The 17,589-nt window shown below is 33.9% G+C and overlaps 1 protein-coding gene across 2 annotated transcripts in view; it reads right to left on the bottom strand.

The window, feature by feature from the left end:
- Window positions 1–2,466: 2,466 nt before the first annotated feature.
- The window catches only part of DTWD2 (DTW domain containing 2), a 102,490-nt gene continuing 87,367 nt past the window's right edge, over window positions 2,467–17,589 (bottom strand). The window contains exons 6-7 of one of the 2 annotated variants that reach the window (XR_004525853.2): window positions 16,268–16,355; window positions 14,929–15,065 (exon numbers count right to left, since the gene is read on the bottom strand). Coding sequence is in view for 1 of the 2 variants with exons in the window: in XM_019940873.3 (XP_019796432.1) it covers window positions 14,895–15,065 (171 nt within the window). In the remaining variant the exon portion in view is untranslated. Of the gene's footprint in view, window positions 15,066–16,267; window positions 16,356–17,589 lie in introns of both variants that reach the window. The other variant, XM_019940873.3, reaches the window with a different exon arrangement.

A 17,589-nucleotide genomic window follows, 5' to 3' on the forward strand; every position in this document is an offset into this window, starting at 1 on the left:
AAATGGTCATGAAGAGCATAGGAGCAAGATGGGAATAAAGTCGCAGACCTACTAGAGCATGGACTTGAGGATAAGAGGAGGGGGAAGGGTAAGCTGGGACAAAGTGACAGACTGGCGTGGACACATATACATTACCAAATGTAAAATAGATAGCTACTGGGAAGCAGCCGCATAGCACAGGGAGATCAGCTTGGTGCTTTTTGACCACCTAGAGGGGTGGGATATGGAGGGGGAGGGAAGGAGGTGCAATAGGGAAGAGATATGGGGATATATGTATATGCATAACTGATTCACTTTGTTATAAAGCAGAAACTAACACACCATTGTAAAGCAATTATACTCCAATAAAGATGTAAAAAAAAAAAAAAAGACACAGTCACCCCCATTGTTCACTGCAGCACTATTTACCATAGCTAGGTCATGAAAGCAACCTAATTGCCCATCAGCAGACGAATGGATAAAGGAGATGTGGTACATATATACAGTGGAATTATTAGCCATAAAAAGGAACGAAATTGGGTCATTTGTAGAGACGTGGATGAATCTAGAGACTGTCATACAGAGTGAAATAAGTCAAAAAGAGAAAAACAAATATCGCATATTAATGCATATATGTGGAACCTAGAAAAATGGTACAGATGTACCGGTTTGCAGGGCAGAAATTGAGACACAGATGTAGAGAACAAATGTATGGGCACCAAGGGGGGCAAGTAGAGGGTGTGTGAGGGTGGTGGTTGTGTGATGAATTGGGAGATTGGATTGACGTGTATACACTGATGTGTATAAAATGGATGACTAATAAGAACCTGCTGTATAAAAAAATAAAATTAAAAAAAATTTTTTTTAATCTCTATTTTTGCGTTCAGATAATTTAAAAAAAAAAAAAAAAAAAAAGACTGATGGCTACAGCTATAGCATTTAGGGAGCTTGAACTCCCCCTCCTCTGAACTAACCTTGTGTCCCTCTTCTCTTCCTGCTACTTCTAGTTTATAATGGAACTGCCAAGTGCCCTTAAGGGCTCTTCTTCTGCCAGTCCTGAGAGTTTCACTCTAACAGTTCTCCTCAGTACAGCTGACTCCCTGCACTCTAATGCAATGACGAACCATAGCTGGCCCACCTTGAGCACTCAGCTGGAGATAACCACAATACAAAGTCTAGGGGGACTTAACTGGGGAGTGAACAGTAAGGCTTTAAGCATAAAACCCTTAAACAACAAATTTAGCCTTTCCTTCAAAAGGCAGCATACACATTTTTAAATTTCACATACTGTAGGGACCAATGTTTCTCTTTGCTCTTCCTGACTTTTGAGCAAGTCAGGCAGTTTGAGAGCAGAACACCTGATACTATGGTATAGACTTTATCATCCATTTCCTACTTAAAATGAGTGGGAAGATCCACCACTGACATTATATTTGAGATGCTGCTGCAGAGTCTGTCACAGAATTTCTATCAGAATTTTTAAATCTGACAATCAGGAACCTGGCTTATAATAATATCAGGCTAAGTCACTCTAAGAATACAAAGAGAGAGAAGTTTTCTAGATTTTTTTTTTAATATATGGGCAAATAAGTTGAAAGAGGAGCAAAAAGTTGATGCAAGAACTGTATCTTGTAAAATAATGCAATTCTGTATGGCTGATTGGTGGATTTCTAGCAATACATAATGAGAATTTTATTTGTGAATTAGGAAACATTTCAGATTTTGATCATTTAAAAAAAGTTTTGCAAAAGTAAAGATTAGGGATTGATGAGCCTTTTATTACCTTACTTCATTTGCTCTATGCAGTCCTAAGATAATAAATTAAAAGCAGTTCTAACAGATGTATGATGTCCATTAATGAACAATTATTTTAGGATTCTTCATACACTGCCCTATTTTCTATTCCCTATTATAACAGCATATTTGAGGCCTCTTTGTTCCATAAGTTAATTTCAGAAATGTTTACCTACATGTTTCTTCATAGATTTTTTTTGCTTATTCATATATATCTAAATAATTAAATTAAAATATCTCACCATATCCTTGAAAAATACATTTCTTCCTTTGGTGCATGTTATGGGTAGTGCTGTACTTATAATCAGAAAGTATTTTTTTAGCCTCATCTTTTGTGGAAACTCTGTATTCACATCAAGTAATGCTAGTACAACTCCAGACAACAAGCACTCAAGCTCTTTCTGGTTCTATTTTTAAAAAGATTGTTTTGACAGCTCTAATTGTGGCATACAGAAATACCAGTCAGGTAGCTGAACTTGTGTTTCAAAGACTATCCTTCAGGGCTGGATTCATTAAATATTAAATATGAGCATTAAGAATATCATACATTTTACATGGAATATTTTGCTTTCAACATGATTTCCTCACTGAAATTGTTGGTCAGTCCAATCCCTTGCTACTATCTTACCTGAATTATGCACTAGGCAAGGCATTTTCTTGTAGAAATCAGCAAGTCAACTAGAACATCCTCTCTGCAGGAAGGCCCTGTCAACATATATTACAATAGTTTTTCTGCATTATATTCTGATGATAATAAAGTGAAGTAGGTTAAGAAAAGAAAATTAATTTTCTTTATAAGAAACATCTAATGAAGCTTTTATTCATTTCTGACAGGGATTCACCACATGTTGAGAATAACATCCCGGGCTCAAGAGGAAAAATCAGATTCCACTCCCCATTCAAAAAGGAAGTAGATGCAACATGGTTTCTAAAGTAATAAATTAAAGAATTAATGACTAGATCACAAGGATTGAAACAACTATTTGAATCAAACAAGTATATATAAAATATTACTGTTGTTACAGCCTTCCTTATAAAGATCCAGACAGGATTAAAGTATTTACTAAAGACTACTGATGCCTACCACTGTGGTTAAAAGTATTCTATTTTTTTTTCTGGTAGACATTTATAACCGCAAAAAGAATTAACTGGACAGTCGGGTTGAGCGAGTTGGCTTTTTTCTTTTAAGAACAAGACATTTTTAGGAACGAACATTTATATGAAAGTGCCCTACCATTTTCAAATTTTCCTATCTAAACTTCAAAATAATGGAAAATCCAAATACCTAGATTTTTTTACATACAATATTGTACTAAAGACAGTGCCTGACACCTACTAGATGATAAACATATACATGTTGAATGAATGATAAATAAAATGGATTAGAAAATGAAAAAAGTCCAGGTCTGCATGGTATATCTCTTTCCATTCTTTTGTCTTTAACCTTATCTTTACATTTAAAGTGTCTGGTGCATCTTATAAAATGTTTACAGTTGGGTCTTACTCCACTAATCATCACTAATCATCAGAGAAATGAAAGTCAAACCCATAATTATGCAGTCACTATGGAGAACAGTATGGAAGTTCCTTCAAAAACTAAAAATAGAATTAACATATGATCCTGCAATCCCACTCCTGGGCATATATCCAGAGAAAACTATAATTTGAAAAGATACATGCTCCTCAATGTTTACTGCAGCACTATTTACAAAAGCCAAGACATGGAAGCAACCTAAATGTCCATCAATAGATAAATGGATATAGAAGATGCAGTGTATATATAAAATGGAATATTACTCAGAAATAAAAAAGAATGAAATAATGCCATTTGCAGCAACATGGATGGACCTAGAGATTGTCATACTGAGTGAAGTAAGCCAGACAGAGGAAGACAAGTATCATATGATATCGCTTATATGTAGAATCTAAAAAAAAAAAAAATACAAATGAACTTATTTACAAAACATAAACAGACTCACAGACATAGAAAACAAACTTATGGTTACCAAAGGGGAAAGTGGGGGGAGGGATAAATTAGGAGGTTGGAATTAACATATACACACTACTATATATAAAACAGATCACCAATAAAGACCTACTATGTAGCACGGTGAGCTATACTCAGTATTTTGTAATAACCTATAATGGAAAAGAATCTGAAAAAGAATATACATATATATACACGCATACATATATATAATTGAATCACTGTGCTGTACACCTGAAATTAACACAACATGGTAAATCAATTATACTTCAATAAAAAAATAAAAAATTTTAAAAACCACAATGAGATAGCACCTCATACCTATTAGAATAGCTATCATCAAGAACATGAGAGGTAACAAATGTTGTCGAGAATGTTGAGAAAAGGGAACCCTTATACACTGCAGGTAAGAATGTAAAATGGTACAGCCACTATGGAAAACATTATGGAGTTTCCTCAAAAAATAAAAAATAGAACCACCATATGATCCAGCAATCCCACTTCTGGGTATTTATCTGAAGGAAGTGAGATCAGAATCTTTAAGAGAAATCTGCACCCCCATGTTGTTGCAGCATCTTTCACAATAGCCAAGATATGAAAACCACCTAAAAGTACTTCAATGGATCAACAGATAAAAGAAAATGTTACACACACACATCACAATGGAGTATTATTCAGCCGTAAAAAAGAAGTAAATCCTGCCATTTGCAACAACATGGATGTATCTGGAGGGCACTATGCTAAGTAAAATAAGCCAGAAAGAGAAAGACAAATACTAAATAGTATCACTTACGTGTGGAATCTTAAAAAAAAAAAAAAAAAAAAAAAAAGCTGACTTCATTGGAACATAGAATGGTGGTTGCCAGGGGCTAGGGGTAGGGGGAAATAAGGTGATATAGGGCAATGGGTACACATTTTCAGTTATAAGAAGAATAAGTTCTGAGGGTCTAATATATAGCATGGTGACTATGGTTAATAATATTTGTATATTTGAAAGTCACTAAGAAAGTAAATCTTAAAAGTTCTCATAACAAGCAAAAAAATTGTAACTATGTATGGTTACGGCTATTAACTAGACTTACTGTGGTGATAATTTTGCAGTATACGCAAATATCAAGTCACTATGCTGTACATTAGATCCTAAGCATTCTCACCACATACACACACAAAAGAGTTACCGACGTAAACTATGTGAGGTGATGGATATGTTAATTATCTCGATCTTGGTAATCATTTTACAATGTATATGTATATCAACTCATCACATTGTACTGTACACTTTAAATATATACAATTATATTTGTCAATTATTCCTCTATAATGATAAAAAATCATTTTTAGGATTTAAAGATTTACTGCATGTTCTGACCTCAGGATGAATCCCATCATACTTTACATGTCCAGTCATTTCAATTAGAAATACAAACTTCCCCTGTTTGAATAAAAAAAATTTTTTTTAATTTAAAAATTTTAAAAAAAGAAATACAAACTTCCCAGATTATCTATCATCCTATAGACTCACCACTAGGCATCTCTAATAATCCCATTTTCTACTCTTCCCATCCTTACAAACTGTGATACTGTGATTTATAAGAAGAAATATATATTTCTTCTTCCCCATTTCTGGCACAGAGCTCCTAAACCCCTTGGAATTTCCTAAGTGATAAGAGCAATAAAGGTGTCTTGACGTTCATAACAACCCCCTTTCAAACACACCTGAGTTTATGTTAACAAGGTGACTTTTGGAAAGCACCTGAGGATGGGGGCTTGTTGCCAGGAGAACCAACCACATGACTGGAGGGTTGGAAATTTCAGTCCCCCCATGTTACTGCAGGATTATTCACAATAGCCAAAATATGGCAATAACCTAAATGTCCTTCAATGGATGAATGGATAAAGAAAATGTGGTGTACATAAAATGGAATATTATTCAGTGGTTTTAAAAAAAGGAAATTCTGCCATTTGCAACAACATGGATGATTCTGGAGGTCATAACTCCAAGTGAAATAAGCCATAATTAGAAAGACCATGGAGAGCAGAGGGCTGGAGGCTGAATCAATAGCCAATGGTCATTGATTTAATCAATCATACCTATATAATGAAGCTTCCATAAAAATCCAAAAGGACAGGGTTCAGAGAGCTTCCAGGTTGGTGAAAACATGGAGATTCAGGGACAGTGACGAGCCTAGAGAGGACATGGAAGCTCGAAGACCCTTCCCACATACCTTGCCCTATGCAATCTCTTCCATCTGGCTATTCTTGAGTTCCAGCCTTTAATAATAAACTGGTAATCTAGTAAGTAAAATGTTTCTCCAAGTTTTGTGAGCCATTTATTATATAAATGAGAACATTGCTTCCCCTGTGGCTCTCCCAAGCAGAGGCTGCTTTTCCTCTCATATCCCTCATACCTCAGAGCCTGGAGACAGTATAGTTCTCTTTGATGGCCATTGTCACTTTCCATCCAACTCACTTGGTCTTTCCTCCTTCTTCATTAAAAACCTCTAGCACCTCTGAAATGCATTACCAGACTCTATTACCCCTTACCCTCCTTGTTGGCATTATCTGTTAACTCCTGGTCGCTTCCCCTCATTCACTGATGAATTCAGCACCTACTTTCCACCATTACTCTTAATATTCTTGGGGACTTCCACACCCCAAAACTTGGCCATCCAATTCCACAGCCTCTTAATTCTTTACCTAGCTCTAAACATCTAGTCCTCTACCAAACTTTAGCATCATTTCTAATGTCACACATTGGAAACTGTTACCAGTAATAACTGCACCACCTTTGATATCTCAATTTCAAACTTCCTGTTCTCTGACCCTCACCTTCCAGCTTATTTATCTAGAATACCCATTCCAATAATTCTATGACCACACTAAGATTCTCAACCAATGACCATACCAATTTTTCACTATCCATGGTCCAGATGCCCTTCTCTCCTTATAAGTCCAGATTCTACGGTCTAGTATTATTACACAGTACCCCAATCCCTTACCCTCTCTCCTTCTCTTGTGCTCACTGAACAGCACCCCAATCCAATTATCTGCTTACTCTACGACTAGGCACCACAACAGAATGTGGAGCATGCCCACATACACAACTCACATAAGCATGCTAAACAGATCTGCTTCAAATTTATACTCATATATCTGAAAGGGGCACACAACAATGCCAAACAATCCTAGTCCTTGCCCCAGTAAACCCACTCTCCAGATAAATACTTCATGTCCTCTCTCTCCATAAACATATCTCAATATCCCCCTTCATACTTAGTTGATAACTTTACCACTTTCTTCACTGAAAAAATACAATCAGATAAAAAACATGTCAAATTTTTTCTTCAGCAAGTCTACCAATCTACCCAGACAGCTATCCTTAATATCACATATCTCAAAAAAAAAATTCCTGTCCTTTGATCCCTCTGAACTACTATTTCTCTGAAAAATTCCTTAAGATTATTTACGTGCTGCATCCTTCTCATCATTTAGCACAAAACTGAAAAGTCACCTCTTCCAACAAAGCCTTTCCCAACTACTATGATTGGAATCTCATACTCTGCTACAGGACCCTTTCCCATAACAGTTATCAATACCTGAAATTATTTTATTACATCTGTCTCCAACCACCAAACTTCAAGTTCTTGGACACAGGGATTCTGTCTTCAACATCACTGTATTCTCTAGTACCTAAAATAGTGCCTGACACATACTAAGAGCTAAATAAAAATATCTACCAAATAAATGGTTTATTGGAATGATTACTGAGAAACACTAAGTAGACCAAGATCTATCTACTAATAGACATAAAAGACAGACCTCACAGACACTTTTACTATATACTGAAACCTGGTATTTTATGGATACCCAAGCCTATTTCACTAGTAACATCATGTCCAATTATCCAAAATAATGGTAGATGCATGGAGAGATATATTACCTAACAGACTTTGATGCTAAATACTAGGAATCATTCATATATTTCAAATTAAATATTTATGATATTTTAATAATAATGTTATAGAGAATCACCACAAAACATAAACAATTCTATTTTTTTAAATAATTCAAATAACTTACAACAATAATTAGTAGAAGCATTATACAAAGTAAATATTAAGTCATTAGTAATTTAACTATTTCTTTTAAGATGGAAATTAAGTTTAATATTGTATTAATAATTTACTGAATATTAGATATTACAAATCACAAATGTTTAGTTCTAAGTAAAAACTATTACTATACCCCATAAACATAGACATTAGTAAATTTTAAGCTAAAAAGAAGACCGGTACTCTTAAAAGCAATGAAATCAATTCCCATAAATTAAAAATCAAAAAGTGACATCATAAATTCCCTGGCAGTCCAGTGGTTAGGACTCCGCGCTTTCACTGCCAAGGGCCCAGGTTCAATCCCTGGTCGGGGAACTAAGATCCCACAAGCCACGCGGTGTGGCCAAAAAAAAAAAAAAAAATTCAATGGCCTAATCCCAGGCCTACAATCCCCATTTAATCTATACTTCTCATCACCAATGATCTGAAAATGAAGGAGATCATTTACATTGGTATACTGATATTATTGAATTTACCAAATTCTTTTCCATACAGAAGTTTCCAGGACCTTTATGAGCAAATAAAACCATCCAAAGATATGAATAAGTTAACTATCTAATTGCCAGAATGCAGGAGTCCTTTATCAAAAAGGTACCTTTCAGATCAAGAAATCAGAAGCCTTGTTTTATATGTTGAATCTGCTCATAGATATTAGAAGAAAGGAAGGGACATAATTTTGTTTCCTGGACAGAATCACAGTAAGATCTTGCAAAGATGAGAAAGAAGTCCAATTTCTCCAAAGAAGACATACAGATGGCCGAAAGGCACATGAAAAGATGCTCAACATCACTAATTATTAGAGAAATACAAATCAAAACTACAATGAGGTTTCACCTCATACTGGTCAGAATAGCCATGATCAAAAAATCTACAAACAATAAATGCTGGAGAAGGTGTGGAGAAAAGGGAACCATCCTACACTGTTGGAGGGAATGTAAAATGGTACAACCACTATGAAGAACAGTATAGATGTTCCTTAAAAAACTAAAAATAGAACTACCATATGATTCAGCAATCCCACTCCTGGGCATATATCTGCAGAAAACCATAATTTGAAAAGATACATGCACCCCAATGTTCACTGCAGCACTATTTACAATAGCAAAGACATGGAAGCTACCTAAATGTCCATCAACAGAGGAATGGATAAAGATGTTGTACATATATACAATGGAATATTACCCAGCCATAAAAAAGAATGAAATAATGTCGTCTGCAGCAACATGGATGGACCTAGAGATTATCATACTAAGTGAAGTAAGTCAGAGAAAGACAAATATCATATGATATCACTCGTATGTGGAATCTAAATTAAAAACTGATACAAATGAACTTATTTACAAAACAGAAACAGACTTACAGATATCAAAAACAAACTTATAGTTACCAAAGGGGAAATGCATCAGGTGGAGAGGGATAAATCAGGAGCTTGGGATGAACATGTCACACACTACTATATATAAGATAGATAACCAACAAGGATCTACTGTATAGCACAGGGAACTCTACTCAATATTGTGTGATAACCTATATGAGGAAAGAATCCGAAAAAGAATAAATAGATGTATATGTGTAACTGAATCACTTTGCTGTACATCTGAAACTAATACATTGTAAATCAACTATACTCCAATTAAATTAAAAAGAAAAAGTGACATCATAATCCGTTTTCCCTACTATAACCTACTGAATGAACACTTTATGAATTAAAGGAAGAGCCAATTTGTTAATGTATTTTGCCTGAAAGATACTCATTATTTCTACTAATCTTTACTTTTCCCTTATTCACTAAATGGATATTTTTCTTTTATAGAAAACTATATGCCATGGGTAAAAGTATCTGTCATTGTCTGCTCCATAGAATTTTAATTTGCAAGAGTTCTGAGAGTTACTAAACAATAACTATTAAATGTGATGTTAAAACGTTGGTTTCATTTCTATAATTGTAGATAATCCAGAGACGTGAAAAGGCAAGCTTACATTTTAGATCCAAAATCAAGGTTTTTTATATACATTTTTAACTGTTTCTTCATTGATTCTATTAAGAAAGAAGCAACTTTAGATATAGAATTATTTAATAAAGCCAAAAAAACTCAGATTTATAAAATCTGATGATTTTTTCACATTGTAAATTACTGCCTTTTTCATATCAATTATGTTTCCCATAAAATTAAATATATTCCAAAAATATAAGAGATTTTTTACCTTGTAAATAACATATTTAGAGACAGAAATGGATAAATGCTTTTAGCATACAAAATCAATGAAGAGTACATCTGTGAAAATAATCTTGAGGCAGTTGTACTTTCTAAAATGTTTTAATGACTTAATTCCTTAATACTTTTAAATAACAATAACAGTAAATTATAATTTCTTATTCAAAGGCCATCTATTTCAGTTTTTTTAATTCCTTACACTAAAAAATTTCTTTGAAAAATAATTCTTATGTTGTTAGTTCAAGTGAACAATTATTAAAGACTAATAAACAATTACTTGTCTAATATGTTTTTTTAAATAGACTAAAGGAGCCAAGTCATCTGCACAGAGTAAGTCATGGAGCACTGATTTCCTGCACAAATTTTAAACATAAAATTATAATCTATTAAGACCACTACAGGATCTTTTGTAAAGAAAAATACTTATGTAAGAATACATGAATAATTTGTAAAAAATTTTTCTACAAACTAGCACACAGGCTAAGGATAGTAGAAAAGGATAGAGGACAATGAGGGGAATGAGAGAGGGAGAGGAAGAGCCTAGGAAAGAAGAAGCAAGTGTGAAAAGAAAGGAGGGAGGATATGGTGACTATTGTTCATTAACACTGAATTGTATAACTGAAATTTGCTAAGAGAACTTAAATGTTATCACCAAAAAAGAAGTAAATATGTGAGGTGATGGATGTGTTAATTACTTCATAGGGAAGAAACCTTTCACAATGTATATCAAATCATCATGTTGTACACTTTAAATATCTTAACATTTTATTTGTCAATGATACCTCCATAAAGCTGAAAAAAAGAGAAAGGAGGGAGAATATGCTAAGTAAAGCCAGTAAATAAAAATTTAGTCAGAAAAATTAAGGGGCAGTGATTTATTCTATGCTACAGGACAGAATTAGATGCAAAGTTTCATTACATCTAAAACACAGTCTACTTATCTATAAAAATATCCACTCATACCTATTTTTAAGGAATAAATCTACATAGCAAAAATCCAGTTATATAAAACTTTTGAGTTCACTAAGTCAAAGCTAATTTTTTACTTAGAGCATCAATAACATTTACTTCTACACCAATGAAGTTGTATCCATGATCAACAACTTACCTTCCTGAAATTCAGTATCATTCAACGGAAAGGATTCTCTATTAGCATGACCACATTTTTAAACAGGCAATTTAGGGCAATAAATGGGGATATGTGATGAAGAAAGCTATACAGAAGTGCTCTTCTACATAATTCACTAACAGTGGTGGTGGTGAGGAACTTGCTCCTTCCAAAATCTTAGGGAGAAGACCATAACACTGTAATGGTCACAGCTAAGAAAAGTTGGTTTGGAGTCTTAAAGTGGAGGAAAATAATTTTTCTTAACGTAATTCTCATGTTCCACATGAGAAATCTTACAATCCAAGCTATAGAAAGTTTCCAAGCACTGTGACTTGTTTCATATACTGTAGTTCTCAACCCTTTATACTCACATGTGCATAAAATTCTCAAAATACCATCACTCACTACACAGTGATTTTTTAACGCACCACAAAAAGGCTGACTAAACACATGGTCACCTTATATATAAAGGAAAAAAAACTCTCTGAGTTACATGGTTTAAATAACAATTCACAAAACAATCTACCCCACATCAAAGTGTAGAGTATACATGTAAAGCCTATATGTATACTCTACAGCTACAAATCCACAAAACCTAGAATTAATCCAGGCAACTCAACCAGCTACAAAGCAACTGAAGTTAAAAGTCAACTAATATAATAAAGAAGTAATGACTTTTAAAAACCAGATTAAGTTAAATCCTCACATAATACTACACATTTTGAAAAATTTTAGTAACTAAAAATATTAATAATAGTTTTAAAAATGTATTTAAAAATGCTTAAAGAGAATAAGTGACTAAAAAAGCTCTGTATACTAGAAAAAATTAAATGTGTGTGTGTATGTGTGTGTGTGTGTGTGTGTGTGTGTGTGTGTGTGTATAAAGCTTACTTTTAAATCTAATGTTTAGTTTTTCCTTACAATTTAAAACTACATACAGGAAACTCTAGAAGTCATAAATAAAGAAAAAACAAAGTCCCCTCTTCTTGCTGAAATGTGTACATAACTGCAGTAGATGTAAGTTAGATATAAATATATACTACATGTATGTCTCTTATTCTATATAGAAATCTCCTTAAATATTTTCCCAAGGGAGTGGGAAAAATTTATTCTCTCAAATTGAAAGTTTTTGTCCACTAAAAATATTTATATTTGTTCTCAAAATTATAGCTGTCTTATATTCTACAGTTATTTCCATGTGAAAATTTCAATATAAGTAGTTTATCACAGTGAATAAACTTGTTCAATGAATACTGAGAAATCTAAACTTATCCAGATTGCATACAAATGAAAATGTGTGCTATTTCAAAATTACATGCACCTCTTTAAAAATCAGGGCTCTATCAAAGGCAATCTACAGATTTAATGCTATGTCTATCAAAATTCCAATAGCATTTTTCATAGAAATAGAACAAATAATCCTAAAATGTGTATGAAACCAAAGAAGACCATGAATAGCCAAAGCAATCTTGAGAAAGAAGAACAAAGCTGGAGGTATCATGCGTCCTGATTTCAAACTATATTGCAAAGCTACAGTAATCAAACAGTATGGTACTAGCACAAAAACAGACACATAGATCAATGAAACAAACAGAGAGCCAAGAAACAAACCCACACTTATATGGTCAACTAATCTACCACAAAGGAGGCAAGAATATACAATGGAGAAAAGACAGTCTCTTCAATAAATGATGTTGGGAAAACTGAACAGCCACATGTAGCCACATGCAAAAGAAGGAAACTGGACCACTATCTTACACCATACACAAAGATCAACTCAAAATGGATTTAAGAACTAAAATGTAAGACCTAAAACCATAAAACTCCCAGAAGAAAACATAAGCAGTAAGCTCTATGACATAGGTCTTGGCAATGCTTTTTTGAATCTGACACCAGAAGCAAAGGCAGGCAATAAATGCAAAAATAAACAAATGGGAGTACATCAAACTGAAGAACTTCTGCACAGCAAAGGAAACCATCAACAAAATGAAAAAGCACCCTAATTAATGAGAGAAAATATTTGCAAATCATATATCTAATAAGGGGTTACTATCCAAAATATATAAAGAACTATTACAATTAAATATCAAAAAAACAAACAATTCAATTTAAAAATGGGCAGAGGATCTGAATAGACATCTTTCCAAAGAAGACATATAGATGGCCAACAGGTACATGAGAAGATGCTCAGCATCCCTAATCATCAGGGAAATGCAAATCAAAACCAAAATGAGTCACCACCTCACACATGTCAGAATGGCTGTCATCAAAAAGACAATAAATAACAAATGCTGGCAAGGATGTGGAGAAAAGGGAACCCTTGTGCACTGCTGGTGGGAATATAAATTGATGCAGCCACTATGGAAGGCAGCATGGAGGTTCCTCAAAAGTTGAAAACAGAATTACTATATGATCCAGTGACTCCACTTCTGGGTATTTATCCAAAGAAAACACTAACTCGAAAAGATATCTGCACCACCATGTTCATTACAGCATTATTTACAACAGCCAAGATATGGAAACAACCTAAGCATCCCATCAATGGATGAATGGATAAAGAAAACGTGATACACACATGCACGCACACGCATATATATATATATATATATATATAAAGGAGTATTATTCATCCATAAAAAAATAATGAAATCTTGCCATTTGCAACAACATGGATGGACCTTTAGGGCATTATGCTAAGTGAAGTAAGTCGGACAAAGAAATGGTATCACTTAAATGTGGAATCTGTAAAAAAAAAAAAAAAAAGCTTATAGACAGACAAGCTCTAAGATAAAGAAAATAGACTGGTGTTTACCAGAGGCAGGGGTGGAGGTGAGGGTGGGAGTGAAATGGGTGAAGAGGGTCAAAAGGGCCGTTTTTAAACAAGTAAGTCATGGGAATGTAATATACAGCATGGTGACTATAGTTAGTAATACTGTATTGTATATTTTAAAGTTGCTAAGGGAGTATATCTTAAAACTTCTCATCACAAGAAAAAAATTTGTTCTAGTTATGTAAGATGACAGATTTTAACTAGACTTATTGTAGTGATCATTTTGCAACGTATACAAATACCAAATCATTATGTTGTACACCTGAAAATAATGTTAGACAGTGAATATACTTTTTCTAATTAAACTTTAACTTTAAAAATATGGGCAATTAATCGCACACTTAAATCACATTGGCTGAATTCAATTTTAGTCCCTAAAGAATATGTATTTATGAAATAAATAAATTCAACCTAGATTACTTGATTATTATTTTCTTTTGTTACTTATTTCAAACTATAATGTTCATGTGCAAGATTATCCTCTATTATAGGTCTACACCTAATTATCTATAAATACTAACAGAAACAATACTGAACCAGTCAGGCACATCAATTTCCTTCCATTCCCTTTTATTAATAAGTACTTCTAACCCAGCTCAACAACTAATCACATTTCAAATTACTGACTTGAAAAAATGTATTAGAGGCACATTTTAAAAACGAATACAGTACGAAATCTTGCTTTTCACTGAATCACTGAATTTTGTTTGTTTGTTTTTTGGCTATTTGGATTACTTTCTTCTTCTGGGTAAGTTTAGTATGTAACTCTCATTCTTTAGACAAAAACCCACAGACTTAAAATGTATAAAAAGTTAACTCATTATTGTCAGCTGAAGACAACAAAACTAGCACCATAAGAACAACTGCACTAAATTTTAATGCTGTTCATTAATAGTTCCATTTTCCTGAGTTTGCGTTTGTTCTTTGGCATCGGCTTAGGATATAATCCATTTTTCAGAAGGTGTTCCTTGCTGAGGCGAATTTGAGCACCATGCTGAAGCTGGAAAGAGCATAAAGCTTGAAGAGGGCGAAGCAAAGTCTGTTAAGATAAAAAAAAAAGATACTAAAAAAAGTGTGACAAATCATGATATTCTATCTAAATTTTTTCTTTAGAAACAGGGGTTATTATTTTATTATTAGCTTTTAACTATGAAAAGCAATAGGCAATCAAATATATGATAACTTCTAAATAAATAATTCATTTAAATTCATACCTTACATACCACTAAGGAATTCCAGTAAGACACAAATACTAATTTTCCATATAGGTGATAAAGTCTAAATTTAGTTTTATACTTTAATATATTCAAACACTACAAAAATTGTGGCCATTATAATAACTAATCTGTAACAGCAGACTAAAAGAGACATTTAGGTACAAATTAGTTAATTCAGTTCAATCACAGACTAACACAAGCGTCCCTCTACTTGCTAACAAACGGATGATGGCAGCAATGGATAAGTTTACTAATTCTCTCACACTACTCCATGGCCCACATACAAGTTAGATAACCAGGTGTGGGTGCATTCGAAATAACTGTAACTGTATACATACCTGTCTGAACTCAAATACCTATAGGGCCAGACATATAACATAAACATGTGACCTAGGTAGACCTATAAGGTAACAGAGAATGGTGGAGGTTGTCAAACAACTGAGCATATGTCCTTCTTAAAGTTATTCAAATTCAAAAATTAGGAAAAAAAACCCAAAACATTAAGCTAGTGTTTTAAACATATTTGAGTCAGTCTTTCCCTGGGCCTGAGATCCCTGATATAACACTTTTAAATAACAAACTTGATGGTGCAGATTGTTTAAAAAGAAAATAAAAGGAACAAAGATAGATTTAACTACAAAAATTTCACAATGTCTATGTGAAAATGTATTCCCCCACATATACAACAAAAGTGGCAGCAAAGGGCTTAACAGCTTTAATTTACAATGAACTCTTACAAATATGTGGCAGTCACTGGTAGTTGCTTCTCCATATCCATTCTTTTCTTCCTTATTAAAAAAAATCTAAAATTTTATTCAAGGTGGCAATGTGTCCAGCTAGTAATACTACATTGACTAATGACAGTTTATCCAACAAGATGTAAGTGGAAGGCCTTGGGTTGGGACAGACCTGGCAGGCATAGGCTTTTGCCTTTTCTTCTTGCCTGGAACGTGATTGCCACATGTGGGATGACCACTATGTGACTACAGGACAATAAACATGAAGATTAAAGCCAAATACATACAGTGATCGACAGAAAGACAGAAGAAATCTGGGTCTCTGATGTCCTCTTCAGCTGCATCCCCAGCCACAGAACACTAACTTCAGCATTTCTTAATACAGGAGAAAAATAAACTCATATATGGCTCAACCACTGCAGTAAGGGCTCTGTTACATGCAACTAAATGTAACTCCTAACTGAGACACACCAGTAAGAAAAAGACAAACGTCTTGGAAAAGCTCCGCCTGACATTATTGTAGAGAGTCTCTTAGGTATGTTCTCATAATTTCTTTTCGTATCTTCAATTCTTCAAACAAGAGAAGAAATATAGAAATGACTATAATTACTTTACAGAGTCAACATAAGGAAGTGATTGAATCCTGAAACATCATACCTAGGAAACATACCTTGGACCATATACAGACTGAGACAATTGCTATTTTATGACATTTATTAGATTCTTCATAGATAGAAGAGTATTAATACTCCTCTGATTAAGGGCCTCCAACTTTTACTTCCTGAAGATAAGATTCTATCAATTTTCTGAGTAATTAAGACAATGAATTTTGGAGATAGATCTGTGGTAGTCACTAGGGTTGTTCACAAATACACTAGTCCTCTTTCATGATACATGATCAGACTGCATTTTCTAGCCCCCTCTGAAGTTAGGCATGGCCATATAACTTGACTTGGTTAATGAAATGTGAGCACAAATACTGTGTGTCACCTCTGGGCAGATGCTTTAAAAGTGGTGTATGATTCCCCACCTCTGTTTATTCCTTCCTTAAAGTGATGTGTCTAGATGGTGCATCCATCAGCCTGGATCCAAGTGACTATAATTAGCAGCGGTCCCCCTGGCAATCCCACTGTACAGACAGTGTGTTATGCCATTCTGATTTTGGGGTTTTAAGTGACTGATGCAATCACTTACTAGCTATGTGTTCCCAGATAAGTTAAATAACCTCTCTTTGCCTCATTTTCTTCATCTGCAAAGTGAGGAATATTATGTCCATCTTATAAGGTTATTATTATGGTGCACTCATATGATACATTTAAAGTGCTTAGCATATAACTTGATTGATAATAAATGATAATGTTTCTCTCTACATTCATAACATTATATCTGGGGCAATGTGAAACTATATGAGAGGTTTACTGGTTCAGAAGAACAAAGAAAATCCTCTACTTACAAAATTAGTTTCTAAAAGTTTATTTGGGGGAAAATCAGTGTTCTGTAAATCCTCTGTCTATAGATGCAACATGACAGTTTCAAAAGACCGTTATTAACAACTACTGGTGATGAGTAGAGCTAAGACATTTAGGTTACAGCACAAAGCTTTGCCACT

The sequence above is a fragment of the Tursiops truncatus genome, chromosome 3, assembly GCF_011762595.2.
Source record: "Tursiops truncatus isolate mTurTru1 chromosome 3, mTurTru1.mat.Y, whole genome shotgun sequence".
Lineage (NCBI taxonomy): Eukaryota > Metazoa > Chordata > Mammalia > Artiodactyla > Delphinidae > Tursiops > Tursiops truncatus.